Here is a 17,070-nt window from a genome sequence, read left to right as displayed (position 1 = left end):
ACTCATGTAAATGTTTAATGTAGGATTGTGAGGCAACAAGGCTACCCACTGTTTCACTAGATAGTGAAATGAATGAGAGTTCAATGGTAACATTCCGTTTAACCTCTTGAATGTAAGCACTGAGCTGATGTCTCACCTGGCCCAGGACATGGCCTTCTCCTCAGCTTCACTCTCTGGGAGGTTGTCCCCTGCAAAGGTGTACACCTGCAGCCTGTAGGAACGCTGGTGACCCCAGCGGTTGGTCTTGTTGCTGGCGATGTGGAGGTAGCGAGGAGTCTTAGTGTGGTGACGCAGGGCGGCCTCCTGTGGAAGTGTCACAGTGGAGAGCAGGCGTACGCTCAGGATTCAAGAGTCGGGCTCTTTCTTTGGCTCTAACATGAACCACATACATGAGTATTATTGCAGTAGTGACATGAAAAAGATCCACTACATTGGAGACACATGCACAAACAGTCATGATGCAGATATGGTGCTGTTTGTTTCTAGTTTGTGCATAATCTCAAATCAAAGATTCCTCAAAGATCAAAAATCAAAGACAAGCACGACTCTCGGCACTGGTTTTCTAGAAAAAAGATCCTTCATCAGCTCAAACAAGAGAAAATAAATGTCCATACTGCACCCATATGAAAATAATTTAGATTTTCTGAATGCAGGTTTTTTCATATTTGGACCAAACAAGTAGGTCAAACTGGTCTTTGTCCACTCCAGACCAGTCAGCTGGTGAAGGACAGGATGTACACACACATGGTGAGTGTTCTGTGTGTGATCAGAATGACTCTGGTTGAGGAAGTGCAGGCCTTTGTTCAGTGGACTGCATCAGTGTTTACAGAAATGATCACGTTCACAATGTTCCACAAAACACGCTACATGCTATTTTAACAGCAGAAATGCACAAAATGATATGTACAATGTTGTTAACGCTGGGGTGATCACTCACTCACTCACTCACTCACTCACTCCCAGCTCTGACGTCCGAGTTGTGATGTAAATTATACAGTAGTAACTACTCAGCTCTTCTCGGCCTGGTATCGTCATTTTCCACTACTTCATAGCACCTCCTAAATGTGGGCGGGGTCATCATAGCGCAGCTGTGACGTTTAAGCGACACAAACTAGTGACGGTCAGTGCAGCTGTTTTCGGTGTAACTGAATCATTAGAATCAGTTAAAAAATATGTGAATTGTTGAACTACAGTTTCACGGGTTGTGATTGGACTCACGATCGCCGGCTTTCAGCAGAGCTGTCACTAAAAACACCAGACTGCTGTTCCATGTTGGAGATAAACCAATGTTTTCTGGGTTTTTGCGTCTTTTTAAAGGCGACATATTATACAAAATTAACTTTTTAACCATTTCAATACTTATATTTGGGACTCTGGAGGCCCTACCAGTCGCCAAAGTGTGCAAAAAGAATACTCAGTCATGTTTTCGTGGTCCCCCTTAGTGTAAGTATAGGTGATAAATCGCTCCATGTTGAATTCCCTGCGCTTATGACGGCAGCATGTGCATTTCACCACGAATGTTACCGCCCCACCAGTAAGTTTACTTGGAGAGCTCCACCTTAGCTCCACCTTGTCCCTGCGAGAGTGCAGGCGAGGGAGGAAGAGCGGTATTATGTCAACACGGAGGGACAAGTGTGCTGTTGGTGGCTGCACAGTGGAGCACAGTGTTTTACAGAGGATTTTAAATATGAAGAGAACTAGTGGAGGGAGGGGGAGAGGAATGGAGCAGAGGGAACAGGAGCTGAGCGAGTGAGCGCTGTAAAGAGGACAAATCAGAAACACCCTGGAAGAAGTGGGTGTGTTTGCCTGTGTCTCATTTGCATATAAAGGGACCATGCACAAAACCAAGCGTTCTGAAAGGGGCGGGTTTAGCAGGGTTATTGAACTGCTATGATGCTTCATCCTTATGGTATTTTGACCAAAGCATGTCACTGACATGTTCATTAGGACACCAGGGAACTATTTTAATGGGGGAAATAGGGTATAATATGTCTCCTTTAACTGATCTCTGGATTACAATGACAGGAACATCAGAGGTAGAGAGAGAAACAAAAGACAAAGACCTTCTCTGTTTTCAGTTGTTTTTCCACTAGCTCTGGGATCATGGCGTAACGATCCGGACGCCATGGCAGTGACATGTTCACAAACTGCATGTCTTTGGTCTGGAATACATTCTTCACTCCTGCAAAGGAAACAAAACATGTATAAAAAAAAAGTCACTGGGAACCAGCTGGACACATAAAAACGCTCACTCTGAGAGTAAATACAAAAAAACATAATAAACAATAAAATACAGATATAGATGTCATGTGTGTTTATTCAGGCTGCTCACACAGAAGTTAACACAATGCATTGTTTTCACTCCACATGAGCAGTTTTACATAAATTTCCACCACACTTATTTCAGCCTCACGACTTTCAGCCATGAATATTATTTTATATTGTATATTATTACTAAATGAAGTTAAAACAGACTGTGGGGCAGTCATGTGTGGATGTGTGCATGAATCTGATGCGTCACTAGGAGTACCAGGTCCAAACTATGAGTTTGTGCTCTGGGGCACAAGCCCTAAAAAGGCTTGTGCCGCACCTGCGTTCTGCCACTCACCCGTGACATCGAGGTCCACTTTGAAGTTGACGAAGTGTGTGTGGATGTTTCCCAGGACATTCTCTGCTACCTGGTGTCCGTATCTCAGACTGCCGTCCACCAGATAAGAGGAAGCGATGAAGCCGGTCGCGTGCACCTTCGCCTCCACTGCTCCATTCTGGTAGAAGACAAAGTCCCACATGTAGTCATAGTTCGCAATGGCTGTGATGGTTCTCATCACCAGCGCGCTGTTAGCCAGGCCTCCGTAACTGTGGTGCGCGAAATCCGAGAAGTGCCTCCGCAGGGGCTGACCCATGTTGTGCTCAAAGACGCAGATGGAGTTCCTGTATCGGACCGGAACTGGCACATCTATGTAGCGATATGTGTCCACATACGTGGCTGCCGAGGGGCAATCCACGCCACGAACCAGCTCGTGCGCAAAGCGTCCTATTCCGAAGTTGGAGTCCACAAACTTGGTGAGGATCATGCCTGGGGTCGCAGAGCCATAGACAGACGTGGCCTCCTGCACGCTCAGCTCGTAGACTATTCTCTCTCCACTGAAGCGCACATCAAACACCCTCATGCCCGTGAGAGAGCTGAGCCCGAAAGCGAAGCTCCAGTCCAGGTAGAGGACGTGGTTGTGGCTGATGCTGTAGCGCTTCCCCTCTGCGTAAAACAGCTGCGGACCAATTTGCAGCGGCTTGGTCCTGGTTTTCAGGGAGGCGTGGTTTGGAGAGTTCCTATAGACTATTTTCTTTATAGTCCCGGCGTCATATTTCCGCCTCAGCTCTTCCACACTGTCAAAGTATTGGCCGTTATAAAACAACCGCTCGACTTTCCAGTGGGATGAATTCACGCTCTCGTGGTTGATGAGCAGGTCCAAACCCACGGGGTTGACGTACACGCCGCTCACGTCCTTTAAACAGTTCAGCCACGACGTCCTGTCTCCAGATCGGAGTCCGCGCGGCACCTGCTCAAAAGTATACAGCGTCTCGCCCTCGTTAACGTCGAAGCTCTCTTTCAACAGCTTCCTGAGTTTGGAGAACACTTTGTTCTTAATGAACTCAGAGAGCAGGACGTATTCTCCCACGGTGACCGTGCGCGCATTGATGGGCAGCTCCCTCTTGTACCTCTCAGTGGTCACATCTCTGTGGTGTTTCGGGTTGGGAAGAGGCCAGACCACGTACTCCTTGATGTAGCCCCGTGCGCCGTGGAAGACCACCACCGTCGCCTCCCTCATCGGCTGAGGACCTTTGCCGTCCAAATAAGACAGCGCGTCCGCTTTTTTGGGCAGAGACAGGTCGATTAAGAACAAGAAGTTTGCCCCCGGCTTAGTAACCTGCTGGGTGGAGATGTCCAGGTCCTTCTGCTGGAGCATGTACCGCTGGACCTGCGCGTACTCCTCCTGTGTGAGGTCCGCAAACACAAGGCTGCGCTCGTCGTGCTTGCCTCGCAGCGGATGCACGCGCTGCGCGGAACATTTGGGCGCCGTGTTGGAGTAAATGCTGATCAGGATGATGTTGAGAATGATGGAAACGAGAGCGAAGAGGATAAGCAACCACTTCACTGCAGAGTTCATTGTTCAGCTTTGTCTTTGGAGAGAGAGCGCGCGCGCAGAGGATGCGTCCTGCTCAGAGTGCGCGGTCAGGCGATTTTGGAGAGCAGAGTTACTCCCTCAACAAACCCCTCCTTTTCCCTTCTCTCTGGATCTCCTAGTCCTCCGCCGTGCCTGGAGTGTTGTTTTTTTTACTCCCAAAATCTGCTCCGCTCCAAAGCCTATTTTATTGGACTGTTTTACGCACGTGATCTAATCTTTAATAAATGAAGAATTTAACTATCCAATGTTTCCAAAAAAGTCAAACACTGCACAGTGACATTCCATCTCTGCGTGCACAACAAAGAATGTGCCCAAGTGTTCAAGGGCTACATCATCATGAAACTCATGATGATGCTGAACGTCACAGCCACATTCTGGCTTCTGATTGGACATTACTATTAAAACTTAAACCGGCAAAACCACTATATTTTCCCTTTTTTCGTGTGGCTTAAGGAGGGCGGAGCTCTATCAACCACTACTATGGGCCAGTGCCGGCCTGAGCCTTTAGGGGGCCCTAAGCAGAATTTGATTTGGAGGCCATCCCTCCCACCACACCATGAGTCACCTGTGCTTGACGATTATTGACACAAATGTCCCAGTTACATTATCAATGATATTAATACAGATGGATTATGAATGATTGTTCCCCAGGACACAGATGCATAAGAACACTTCATCACTTGTTTTCATTCATGTGGCTAATATTTGACAGATTATACCTTACCCAGTCCTTTGCTGGGTAGAATTCTGAAGAAGAATAAAAACATAAATTGTCTTGCTTTCTCTTCTCCTCTTGCTCTTTTTTTCTTCTTTCTTTATGCGGACATTATTAGACCCTACCACTGTCATGTGCTGTAAACTCTCCACTTTGTCAATGCTGTAGTGATTCAAGGTTGGTCAGCACTCAGGGGCCCCATTTTGACCTGGGGCCCCAAGCCTTTTCCTGACTTGCCTGTTGCCAACCAGCGCCTCAGCCAACAATACCCCGGGCACAGTCGGCGATCAGACGGTAGGAGATACAATCGGCGTTTCTGTACAGCAGAACCAGACGCCTCAGGTAAGAGTTACGGTGTGAACGAGCCAACAGCAGCTGACCTCACAGAGAATACGCGGTCACACAGGAAGCCCCGCACACACCAGGCCAAACAATTCACCATACCAACCGCAGCCTCACCATCCCGGATGTCACTGATGAAAGCGAAAGGGGCGCACAAGCCCAACCTGGGGGTATTTGTACGCCGCCCCGCCTGTCAATCATTGCCCGGTAACCCCGCTCACAGCTCCATGTAAGGTGTGGGTGGAGGAACCTACTCGGCTATACCTGGGTACAGAGGTGGTCCTTCCTACAGGCGACATAGGTGCTTGCCTAGGGCGCCATCTAGTGAGGATCTACAACAATACTTTGACATAAAAATAAATGAAACCTCAATGAAACCTAAATTTGAACCTCATTTGTTTATTTTGTATATTATATTTTGATTAATAGGTTATATGAATCTTATTTTACAGTATTTCATTTGCACACAATGTTTCATTGTTAGTTTAATGTTTTGTTTTGATTCTTTAGTGTGCACTGTTCTCAGATGTTGCACTACTGTTAAAGTTAAAAGGTTTTTTTCTGTATATTTATTATTGAACAGGTTTATTGTTTTGCACATATTGTTATATTGTTTGTATTATAATTGTTTAAATAAATGTGCAATTCTTTGGACATGAGTTATTTTCTCATGGGGAAGGGGCCCCATCAATCAAGCTCTGGTCTAGGACCGCCCCTGCCTGGGTACAGGGACATCAAGGTAGACATTTGTATTAGCATATGGATGCAAGGATTCATGAACTTACATATGAATAAATAGACATGAGTATATGAAAGTTAGAGATGAGTATGTGGAACACATGAGTGTGTGCATTCCCCCTGTTTTCATAGCAAAATCAACCAGAAGCAAGTAAAACAAAACAAACACCATCAACAAAGTACTACCATCCAAAGGAACGTCAAATGAATTACAACCATTACAGGTTGAAAATACATCAGAATTAAATTAACTGTAATCTGAAATCTACAGTAGTAGATTTCATTTCTACTGAAACTTTCTTTACTTTATGAAGTTGGATGCATTTCCTCACAATGAAGTGTTAGTGTTTTAGTGCAACCAGCAGGGGGCGTCACAGCCACTTCCACTGTGAGGCTTCTCCACATGAGCCTCAGTAGGTGGAGAAGCAGAATAAAAGTTAGAAGTTTGAAGAACTTTTTTTTGTTACATTATTCAAAAACAGCTATTTTTTCTGATGCTTGACACATTAACCCGCACATTTAATCATTTCGTATTTTATGAACAATAACTTAATTGTTAGCTGCATTTTCTTTCTTCTCAGTATTGTTTTGCATGATCACAAGAAATAAAGTCTGATTAATTAAGCTAAATCCTATATTTTAATGTTTACTTGTTTAAGTCTTCAATCTTCCTACTTATTTATAATCATTTTACCATGTTTAACTTTATTACTTGAAACTATAACGCTACTTCTGCTAATTTTAGACCCAGAATGTAAACGGTGTCCGCCATCTTTGCTAACAGTTACGCTAACAGGACCAAGTGTCACAAAGAAAAGAATGAAGATGTTTCTCGAGGCTGGGAAACACAATCTTTCAAAAACACAAATGCAGATCGGTGAAGTTTCCTTGAACTCTTGTGTTGTCTCTGAAGTTTCTGAAAACAAAATGCTGAAGTTGTGGAAACGACAGAGGGATCATTGATCACATCTCAGTCCATAAAACAGTCAAATTATTATAATGGATTTTTGTTAAGTTCAAAATAATGCCCTGTAATGCAAACTGTGCATGCTCCACACACACACAACTAATCATTTGGCTGTAAATCAGTAACTCATTTACAACTAATGTCATTCTGAATTGGTAAACAAATCATTTCTCGTCTGGTAAATTATTGAAAACATATTCACATAAATGTTCATTAAAAGGTTTGGAAACCCAAACAAATCTCCCGTGAGCCAGTGTTTGTGAACCTCTGCCTCTCTGTCACATGTGAGAAAACACCACACTCTGTTCAAGGCTGGAATCTTGTCATCGCTGACCTATTTAACAAATGGTGTCCTGGTTGTGAACAGGTACGAGGAGGATCCTGGTCAAACTGTGCACTTGTAAACATCCTGGTTTCAGAGTCAGGTGTGAATGTGTGTACTCTGACAGAAACCAGGATACTGAGGCATGTGCTGACAATGCAAACTCCACCCTCGGAACATTTTCACCTCCTCACCATTCTGAAACAAACTATGCCTCTAAGTTTAATCGCTACACGTGTCTTTATTTAAAATAATAATAAAAAATCTAATGCAATTAGAAACTGACGTCGAATGTTGCAGCTGAACATCCCTCACCTCACCCTTGCTTTGAAATTGTGTTGGTGAACCCTCAGTTGTCTCCATAGAGTTGACCCGGCACCTCATAACGATTCATACAATCAGATGATTGTATGAATTAAGTGTCATTATTTTATCTTCAACTTTTGCCAAATGAAAATAACGTCACCTAAATATTACAATCTGGTCCTTTAATGTACGTTTAATGTACGTGACCATGGTTATAAAACATGCTATAAAAGTCCATTCAAAACTAGACACATCTAAAAGCAGTGACACAAGAATACACACAAACACAGCTTTCAGTCACTGTCGCTAGGAAAATTCACTGTTCATGTTCATGAATTATGAAACTAAAAGAAGGCTCATGAATCAAAATGTTAGCAGTCAGCAAACAAACATGACAGTCAGTACATTTACATTGTGTTAGAAGATAGAATTATTGAACCAGTTTGACTAAAACTGGATTTTTAAAATAGATTTAAACACGTTAGTCCAACTGAATTTGTACCAAATCAAATGTGTCAGCGTCGACTAATTATACATACAAATAATGTGCTTGGACGTTGAATTGCTATTACATGCAAACATTCAACTGAACCCAAAAACAACAGCAAACATGGTGAATCATCAGTTTCAGTTATACTCTGTCAGCTTAAAGAAGGCAATTATTTTGAAGTTAAAGAAGACACAGTTGGTGCTTGATGTGATACCAACTGAAAAACAACAGCTAAAGTTATTTTGGTCTCTTTTGGTCTATGGTGCAATAGGTCGATGAGAACATGCTGAATGGTGGAGTATTGCGTCCGAGCAGCCACAACACCTCCGAGTTCACATTCCAGTTAAGAAGTAGGTTAGCCATTGTTAGCATTCAGTCCATAACAACACACACAGACAGTGTAGCATCTACAGACTCACATTAAACAGCACAAACACAAACCGATCAAAAGATCAGTGCCTTTCTTTTATAGTAGTGCTAGTTTTTGATATGTATGAAAAATGGATGAAAACTCTTGTTCTTCTCTGATGTTTTACGGCAGTTGGCAAAGACTGTACAGAGATAGATGAACAGTAGTGATACTGACAATGACCCACAGGGGTCGCTGCTCCCCCATCTTATTTTCCAGCAGGATCTCCCTCTACACGGCCCCTCCCTCGCGGCCGTGTTACGTCAGCAGCGGGGGTTGGGAGTGCTTTTCCCCGGATCTCTCTCCTCCCTCGCTCCAGTGTGCCTCGGTCGGCGCTCCTGACGCCTGTAATCTCCTCTGAGCTCCGTGCAGCCTAAATCAAACCGGTCGGGATTATTTTCACCCTAATCCTTGGATATCTATTTTGGTTACTGACATTTATTCGCAGTTTAACGATGTTGGGAACTGTGGAGAGCACTGCGCTGCTGGCAGGTGAGTTGTGTGAACAATTTGGACTTTAAAGTGCGTTTAAAACCGGATTGTTGTGACTTTGTCGCGCGGAGACGCTCGCGACTTCAGAGAGGGTTCCTCCGCCGGGCGGACGATCAAAGAGAAGGACTATATTCGTAATTTAGCATCAAAATGTTCAACTTTTTAACGAAATAACTTAACAGGAAAACCACCAAAAGCTTTAGTGTTATTATTATTGACCGGTTATTGTGTTTTTACTGCGCTACAACGAACATGACCGCACTTGGTAAGCTAGCATTAGCAGAAGACTCAGTGTTGTGTGAGTGTTTCTTTGAGCCTTGATTTTCCAGTTCTGTGCAGCGACACACACACACACACACACACACTGTGCAGTCAGGAACAAAAGCTCTCCAGAAGTTTACAGATTCACAAAGTCGTGGAGTTCTTGATTTTACAGAACAGTGTTAGTTTATTATTGCCCCTCTCTTATTGTATTGAAAGAAGAACCTTTATAACCCTTATAACCTTTATAATGCAGTGTGTGTGTATCAGTGTTTCCTCTCACAGTGATGCTGTAAACAACATGTTCTTATCAATGATCATGTTGTTGAGTGTAAGCTGAAGGAACTGAAGAGGTTTCTTGACAAACTTAATAACATTACTACTTCTGAATACATGGTAAATGTAGCTTGAATATACCTCATTTTTAAAGTCGGTCAACCATTTTCTTTTTACAGTGTATGGCCAGAAACTATAGCCCCTTTTCCACCTATGGTCCCAGCTCACCTCGACTCACCTCAGCACTGCGGTTGTTTTCAGTGTAACTGAATCATTAGAATCAGATAATTACAAATATGTGTCACAGGACTGAAACACAGCTCACGGGCGCCGTCTCGACCAGCAGTGCTGTCGCTAAATACACCAGACAACTCCCTTAAATATTGAGATTTTAGATATGTCCCTGGTAATTGACATTTAAGGATCAATGAATCTAGAAAATAATTGACTTTCATCCTCATAACAAAAAAGTAATTAGTTGCAAATCGTGAAGTAAAACATTAAAAGTGTTTAAAGGTGTTGTGAGATGCTTTACTATTGCACTGATGCCTATAATTAACATGTCTGTCTATGTGAGTGACAGAGATTTTTCATTACTACAGATTGTAGTTGCACTCAAGTCAGTGTGTCTCCTGACAGACTGAAACGCTGACTCATGTTTTCCTCCCCCCTTCTCTTTCAATCTCAGGTGCTTAGTGACTGCAGCCAGGCTGCCTGTCTCCCATCAACACCCGTCTTATCACCAGCCTTTGAAGTGAAGCCAGGAGTGTGAACCTCTCCCTGTCCCTCCTGCCACATTCACAGTCTCTCCTGAAACATTCAATTTGTGGCTGCCAAGGACAAACAAAGTCAAGGAGGATTCCAGGATATAAAGGCAATACTTAAGTCCTTCAGAGGAAAAATTGTACTACACAGGACCTGACCATGGGAAACCAGCTCACAGAAATTGCCCCCAACGGCTCGTTCCTCCCCAGCTTCCAGTCCCTGCACGTGGTTGTGATCGGTTTGGACTCTGCAGGGAAAACCTCGCTCCTCTACAGACTCAAGCTGCGGGAGTTTGTGGAGACGATCCCCACCAAGGGATTCAACATGGAGCGGATCAAGGTGCCAATGGGGAACACCAAAAGTAACAGCACCACCTTCCAGGTGTGGGACGTGGGCGGCCAGGACAAACTCCGGCCCCTCTGGAAGTCGTACACCAGACGGACAGATGGGCTGGTGTTTGTGGTGGACGCAGCAGAGGCGGAGCGCATGGAGGAGGCCAAAGTGGAGCTCCACAGGATCGCCAGGTCTGCAGAGAACAGCGGGGTCCCCATACTGCTCCTGGCAAACAAACAGGACATGGACGGAGCCATGTCAGCTTCAGAGGTAATCACTGTGGCTCAATACTTACTTCACATCACATGCACCATGATACTGCTACAGGCCAATGAGCTTTTATTTCCTCACTACAGTCAAGCAACAATCACACCTAAACACGGCTGACTGTAGTTTTGTTGTGGGCTGAGTTGGGTCAAGCTTCACCATTTATAGATTTATAGAGGTGACACTTATTGTTCTGGATCACATGACTTTTTTATACCAGTCACAGTTAAGCCATCTTCGTTCCAGGTAAATGAACTCATGGATGAAAATTTTTTATTTGTGCTCATTGCGTTGTTTAAAATGATGTTAGAGATTTAAAAAACACCTTCATGTTAAGCTCCGCCACTCACAAAAAACAATGTCGTGAGACATGTTTGTACATCCACACTGTAAAAATATAATTTTGTCTTAATGAAGAATCCAAAAATAAAGTTTACTTCAGCTGTATTGTATGAAAATATCAGAATCCAATGTGCACGTATAAAAGTATTTGTTGTCGGTAAATCAATGAACCCTCCAACAAATAAAGACGTGACGTTGACAGCGCTCGTGTCTCTTGTGCTGCAGGTGGAGAAGGTGCTGGCCCTCCACGAGCTCAGCTCGTCCACGCTGCACCACACACAGGGCTGCTCGGCCTTGGACGGTCAGGGTCTGCAGCCGGGACTTGAGAAACTCTACGAGATGATCCTGAAGAGGAAGAAGATGCTCCGGCACAGCAAGAAGAAGAGATGAAGCGGAAGTGGACTCGCAGTGACGCCGGGGATTACAGCTCGTTTCCTGAAACTTTAGTGGGTGAAACCACAAGAATAGTCTGACAACGCTTCACAAAAGCGGCATTGTTCCTCACCTGCTTCCTCTGTGAGCGTTTCCTTCCTCCTGAACACTCCTCCCTCTCCTCACCTTCAGTCCTGGATGGACTGCGGTGGACGGACACAACTCCTGAGGGAACAACGGAGAGAAAACCAGTGCAATATGTAACGAACACTGACTCCAACATTGAAGGATATTTGTCTTTGTTGTACCATCACGTGTATAGACTTTGTAGTTCAACAGAAACCTGCAGGTGCTGAACCTCGCTCACTCTCCCTCTCGCCCGCGTTACACTTGAAATCGTCCTGTTGCATGACGTTCACCTGCTCAGGAAGAGTAAGCAAACACTTTTGTTGATCAAAAGAAGACGAACTGTCATTTTTCATTAGCTTCCCAATCCAGAGACACACGTTTTTAAGGTCACGTGCGGGTGTGTTTCAGGGTTGGGGTAAATAGTTTTTACATTGTGCACATAGCGATTCGTATGATGTTACCAAATGAATAAATTATTGAGCAACTTTGGCATTATTGTTGGAAACTGTGTCCTTTGTGTTACGTCATATTCCTCACACAGATGGTAGAGGACGAAGACGATCACGACTGTATGCTCACTGATGCAATTCCTTTTTAACATCCAGGAGAAACTGAAAGTAGGAGTTATGTTGCAACAGTAGCTTAAACTGGACAGATTTTCCCTTGTTGACCTCATTTCTTACTCGTGAGCCACGAGTAAACACAGGTGAGCAAACATGTCCCAGTCGTGACACGTCACACCTGAGTCACGCATAAAAACAAGCCATACTGAACATAAGCCTTGTTCATGGCAGAAAAAAGTCATTTCCATGTAATCCAGATTTTATACAGATTTTCTGAAAGTTTGTGCAGCAACAAAAACAAATGAAATATTGGAGGTAATTTGAAATTCAACTTGTATAAAAGCAGCAGCAATGCTCTGGTTGTCCGTGAGTTTTGTAAGGATTACGTGGTAGACCATGATGATTCACCTCAGATTACTTTAGAAAGCAGGCAGTCTGGAAAGATTCAAGTTGAGAGAAAGTACAGAAATCCGTGGAAAACGTGGTCATTTTAAAACCACTTTTTAAGGTGAAATCCAGTTCAAATGTCAAGTTCTTCTTGTCTCACACAGACATCACAAACGATTTCAAAGACATAAAAACACAAAAACTGTGTAACAAATATTCTTCTCCATAAAGAAGAAATAAGCAGACAACAACATGACTCAGCTAAAATGCTGATGCTGTTTATTTACATTAAGCATGCAACATATACACTGTATGTATATATAGAACTTTTGGATTGTATTGGATTTCACATTTTTATCTGTCAGGTATCTGATCCAGTCATTTTGACCAGTATTAAACCAGTACCAATACTTAGTAGCATATTGGCTCATACCTAGTATCTATGTTACTGTACATGTGTACATGTGTGTACATATAGTAATGTTATTCGATGATCCAGGTGCAGATATTCCCACTTTAGTGGTTTCTGACAGAAACACTGGCATCCAGTGGACTCCCGGTCCAACGCCAGGACAAACAAGTCATCTGCCTTTCAACACATAACATGACATTCAATGATACACAAATCATGCATTAAACATTTGGTTGAATTTTGTGTGACAAGACGAAAGCAACACTTGACACTTTGCTTTTTTTCCTGCGTCAAAACAACACCAAAAATCCAACAAGCAAAAATATTATTTTAGACATCAGTATTGGTCAGAATTTCACAGTTGGTGCATCATGATGTGTTTTTTTTTTATCACCAATCAAATTAAATATCATATTTGTTTTTTACTACAACGCCTCAGTGAATGGTTTATTTATTTATTCACAGTTCATTTTATTGGATATCATTTAAACTGCTCACTGCTACACTGTAAAAGAAATAAAGCAAAGAAAGAAGCACTGAAGTCATAAACAAACATCTTCAACGTGTTATTGGAGGATCAAACAGAAGAGGCTTTCAGCTTTTCATGAGGATTTTCAAAGAGAAATCAAAGTGACGCTGTTGGTTAAGACTTCAAACAAACCACACACACACACACACACACACAGCATTGACGTCCATTCATTTGGACTGACTAAACCAGCTAAACCTGTAGTATGAGAAGAGCCACAAAACCCATGAAATGAAGATAACATCTCGTGTGGCTAAGTTTTATATAAATATATATATGTATATATATATACATATATATATAAACACATACATACATATATATATGTATTTGCAGAACAAAACAAATCTTAACCATAACCAGTTCATGACTAACGTCACAGGCTTAAACCTACCAGTTCCTCAGAAATGAGTTTCTGCTTCAACGATGTTGATGCCAGGAAAAGTCCTGAAGACATAACAAATTTCATTCACCCCAGGGTTCACATTCCAGTCAATAACAACGCTCTACATGTGAACAGTGTGGCAACATGTCTGCACTTACAAATGAAACAGTACTGTGTGTTTACTACTTGTGTACATTTGAATCAAAAGCAGTTTTCATTCATTTTGGAGCAAACTGATGCTAACGTGAGACTCCTGATGGAACCCAAACCCTGCACTGGTCCTGATGGACTTAATGTAGTGGAAGTGTCCATCAGCTGCCAGTGTGAGCTGCTCATCCTGTTTTCCTGTGAGACCAGATCCATGCAGTCCCACAGCTGGAGATACTGAGATGACATCACCGCCCAACCCCCCACATGTCACTGATACCACACCTCTCACACACACAAAGAGAATGCTTCTGATAAAACACATTTCTTTATTGTTCCTGACAAAGAAATAACAAGAACGTTAACGTGTTTATTTCTCGATAAACAATAACAAACCTTTGCACCCTGAAGTTCAGGAAGAAGAAAACAATGAATCTTGGATCTTTTGTGTTGAACAGCCAGAAGATGAAGGCCAGTCACAGTGTTGTACCAGAAATGATGCAAGAGATTGTATCTCTGCCAAAAATGAAGATGACGAGAAAGAAACCTGTGATTTCAGTCCCAACGATGGTGATCGGAGCCAAACCTGATAAAAAGTTGAAATGTGTGAGAATGAGGTTCAACACTCACAATCTATGACTTTTTCAATTAGCATCTATTAGCAAATTTAACTGTTCAACTAAGTCAAGTTCAAAATAAACAACTTTTAGAGACAGAGGATCACTGGTCTAGTCTTTTCCATTAGTGATAGATAGTACCTGGTACCTGCTGTTACTGCTGCTGCTGTTACTGCTGCTGCTGCTGATAACAGACAGAGGCATGTTTGGTATTTCTGACTTGTGTGTTGCTTCACTGGTACCAGCAGCAGATCACTCCACCCAAAGCACATAGTTGTGCAGTGATAAAAATATCTGATACAAGCCATGAGACCGTGTTCCCTCCCTGCAGTGAATCTACTATGTTGGTTCACAGCAGGACTTTTGTTGTGACGATGTCAAACCCTTCCGTGCCCAGTTGCTGCTTATTCAATCCAATTATCCTGATTGGAGCCTCCCTGCTGCTGCGACTCAGCTGTCAGAGCAATAAGTAAGAAGCAGGATTAGTGAGTCAGCACAATGAACAGTGAGAGCTGTGTCATCTGAGTGACTTCTTACTGGCAAGGAATGAACACAATAACAATATAACCTCAGAACGAGCTCAGTCTGTACAATAACATTTAATAATAATTTAAATAATAAAGAGGAATTAATCATGCCGTCACACTGTGTTCATCTCTCTGATGGACAGTTTAATTTCTTCCTTCTCATCCTCTTTCCTTGGAACCTACATGCCTCCCTCCTCCACACTGCTGTCAGTCAAACACATCCTCACCTCCTGCCCTTCATCTTTGCAGCCTTAAAGGGATAGTTCTGTTTTATTTGGAAGTGAAGGAAGTGAAGGAAGAATCTGTTACGTTCTGGTCAGGATCTAGAGGAAGGTTCAGATCCAGGAGTTGAAAAAGACTTGGGTCATGCCAGAGAGTTGTCATTTGTGCTTCTAACAAATCTATACAATAACATACAGTGTCCAACACAGAAGTCACGGCTTATTCTCAGGGTAAAGCTGTATTCCATGATCTGAGGTTCAGATTACACATCCCTCTGGACCTCATGACCACAGTCCAGATGTCGCCACGCGTCACAACAAAGCTGTCCATGTGTCCAGCACCACTCCTGCCCGGTGACTAATCCCTGTGTTTTGCAGCTACTGAAGCTCTTCATACAAACAGTGAGACATGTAGACGCTTTTTCTATCATCTAAAAGTTGTGATATCTTCTTGAAGTGATAGTTCAGAGTTCACCGGCTCAGCTTTATCGTGCCACAGCAGCTTTTTTAAAATGTTTTTTCAGGTAACTTTCTTAACACCGTCATCTCACTGAGGCCTGATCATATATTTGTGGGCAGCCCGTGGACAAGTGGAAAGGGAACTTGACTTGTACGAGTGTGTGAAGAAAGACTGTAGCGGTGACACAAGAGGAAGAAAGAAAGCTCATAAAATAATTCAAATGTTGAAAAGATTTACACGTGGATCAACAAATAACTTTACTAGATACCCTCAAAAAAGTAGTTCAGGGGTTTAGTTACATTTTAAATGAACGTTTCAAACACTAATATAGAGAGCTAAATTGTAGTTGTACACATCTGTACAGCTCAAGTCCAGATGTGTTATTTGTTGATTTCTTCTGATTCTTGATTAAAAGTGATGCAAAGTTAGCACATGAGGCAGCAATAGAAAAATCAGTTTATTCCGTTTACTTGGCATCAGTCAGGATATATTACAACTACCACAGACTCCTCTGTATTTAACAGAGGAGTGTATGAAGGGACAGCATCACAGACCGCTGGAGTCTGTGGAGTAGGAGTCTGTACTCTGGAGACGTGTGGACACAAAACAAGCCCAACAGTAGATCAGTTACGACTACTTAACAATCCTTAACACGTGGGTTAATCTCCAACAAATAAAGTCTGATGGAGTCTGGTGTAAAGTCACTCGTCACTCGTTGACTAGTGACTTCAATATGCTGACATGTTAAAAACCAGGAGAACTTCCATGAAAAACTGTCTAACAGAACAGGTAAAGCAGAGTTTGTGTCCTTCATGTCTTCATCTCAGTTCAGCTTGAGAGAAACTCATCGGTCATTCCTTACACAGGAACTTCGTGACCTTCTAAACTCGTAAACTTGGAGCTACTTTGACTGTTTCTAGTACTTCTGTCATATTTGTTTTACAGTAAATCAGTCTGTTTGATTTTAAACCATAGACATGTCAACATGTCATAGATAGCACGTATCGACTGGCATTGCTAACAATAGCTAACAACTTCTCATGTTGAACTCATTCCCAGTTAATATAATGAAAGACCCACAGGCTCTGAGAGACACGTGTAAAGTGACTCTC

The 17,070-nt window shown here is 42.8% G+C and overlaps 2 protein-coding genes across 2 annotated transcripts in view; one reads left to right on the top strand and one right to left on the bottom strand.

Annotated features, from left to right (window-relative positions):
• The window catches only part of LOC122785452 (primary amine oxidase, liver isozyme-like), a 6,946-nt gene extending 2,450 nt beyond the window's left edge, over nt 1–4,496 (bottom strand). The window contains exons 1-3 of the mRNA XM_044051247.1: nt 2,609–4,496; nt 2,064–2,182; nt 137–303 (exon numbers count right to left, since the gene is read on the bottom strand). Of these exons, the coding sequence (XP_043907182.1) occupies nt 137–303; nt 2,064–2,182; nt 2,609–4,166 (1,844 nt within the window). The 5' untranslated portion in view covers nt 4,167–4,496. The remainder of the gene's footprint in view (nt 1–136; nt 304–2,063; nt 2,183–2,608) is intronic.
• A 4,295-nt stretch (nt 4,497–8,791) lies between these two features.
• On the top strand, nt 8,792–12,202 carry LOC122785499 (ADP-ribosylation factor-like protein 4D). The gene is made up of 3 exons (XM_044051326.1): nt 8,792–8,965; nt 10,191–10,870; nt 11,435–12,202. The coding sequence occupies exons 2-3, from the start codon at nt 10,427–10,429 to the stop codon at nt 11,597–11,599; spliced, it is 609 nt and encodes a 202-aa protein (XP_043907261.1). The 5' UTR covers nt 8,792–8,965; nt 10,191–10,426; the 3' UTR covers nt 11,600–12,202.
• Nucleotides 12,203–17,070: the final 4,868 nt, after the last annotated feature.

This window comes from Solea senegalensis, linkage group LG19, assembly GCF_019176455.1.
Source record: "Solea senegalensis isolate Sse05_10M linkage group LG19, IFAPA_SoseM_1, whole genome shotgun sequence".
Taxonomy (NCBI): domain Eukaryota; kingdom Metazoa; phylum Chordata; class Actinopteri; order Pleuronectiformes; family Soleidae; genus Solea; species Solea senegalensis.
The sequence above is the reverse complement of the archived record's forward strand: the minus strand, read 5'-3'. Positions and strand labels throughout refer to the sequence as shown.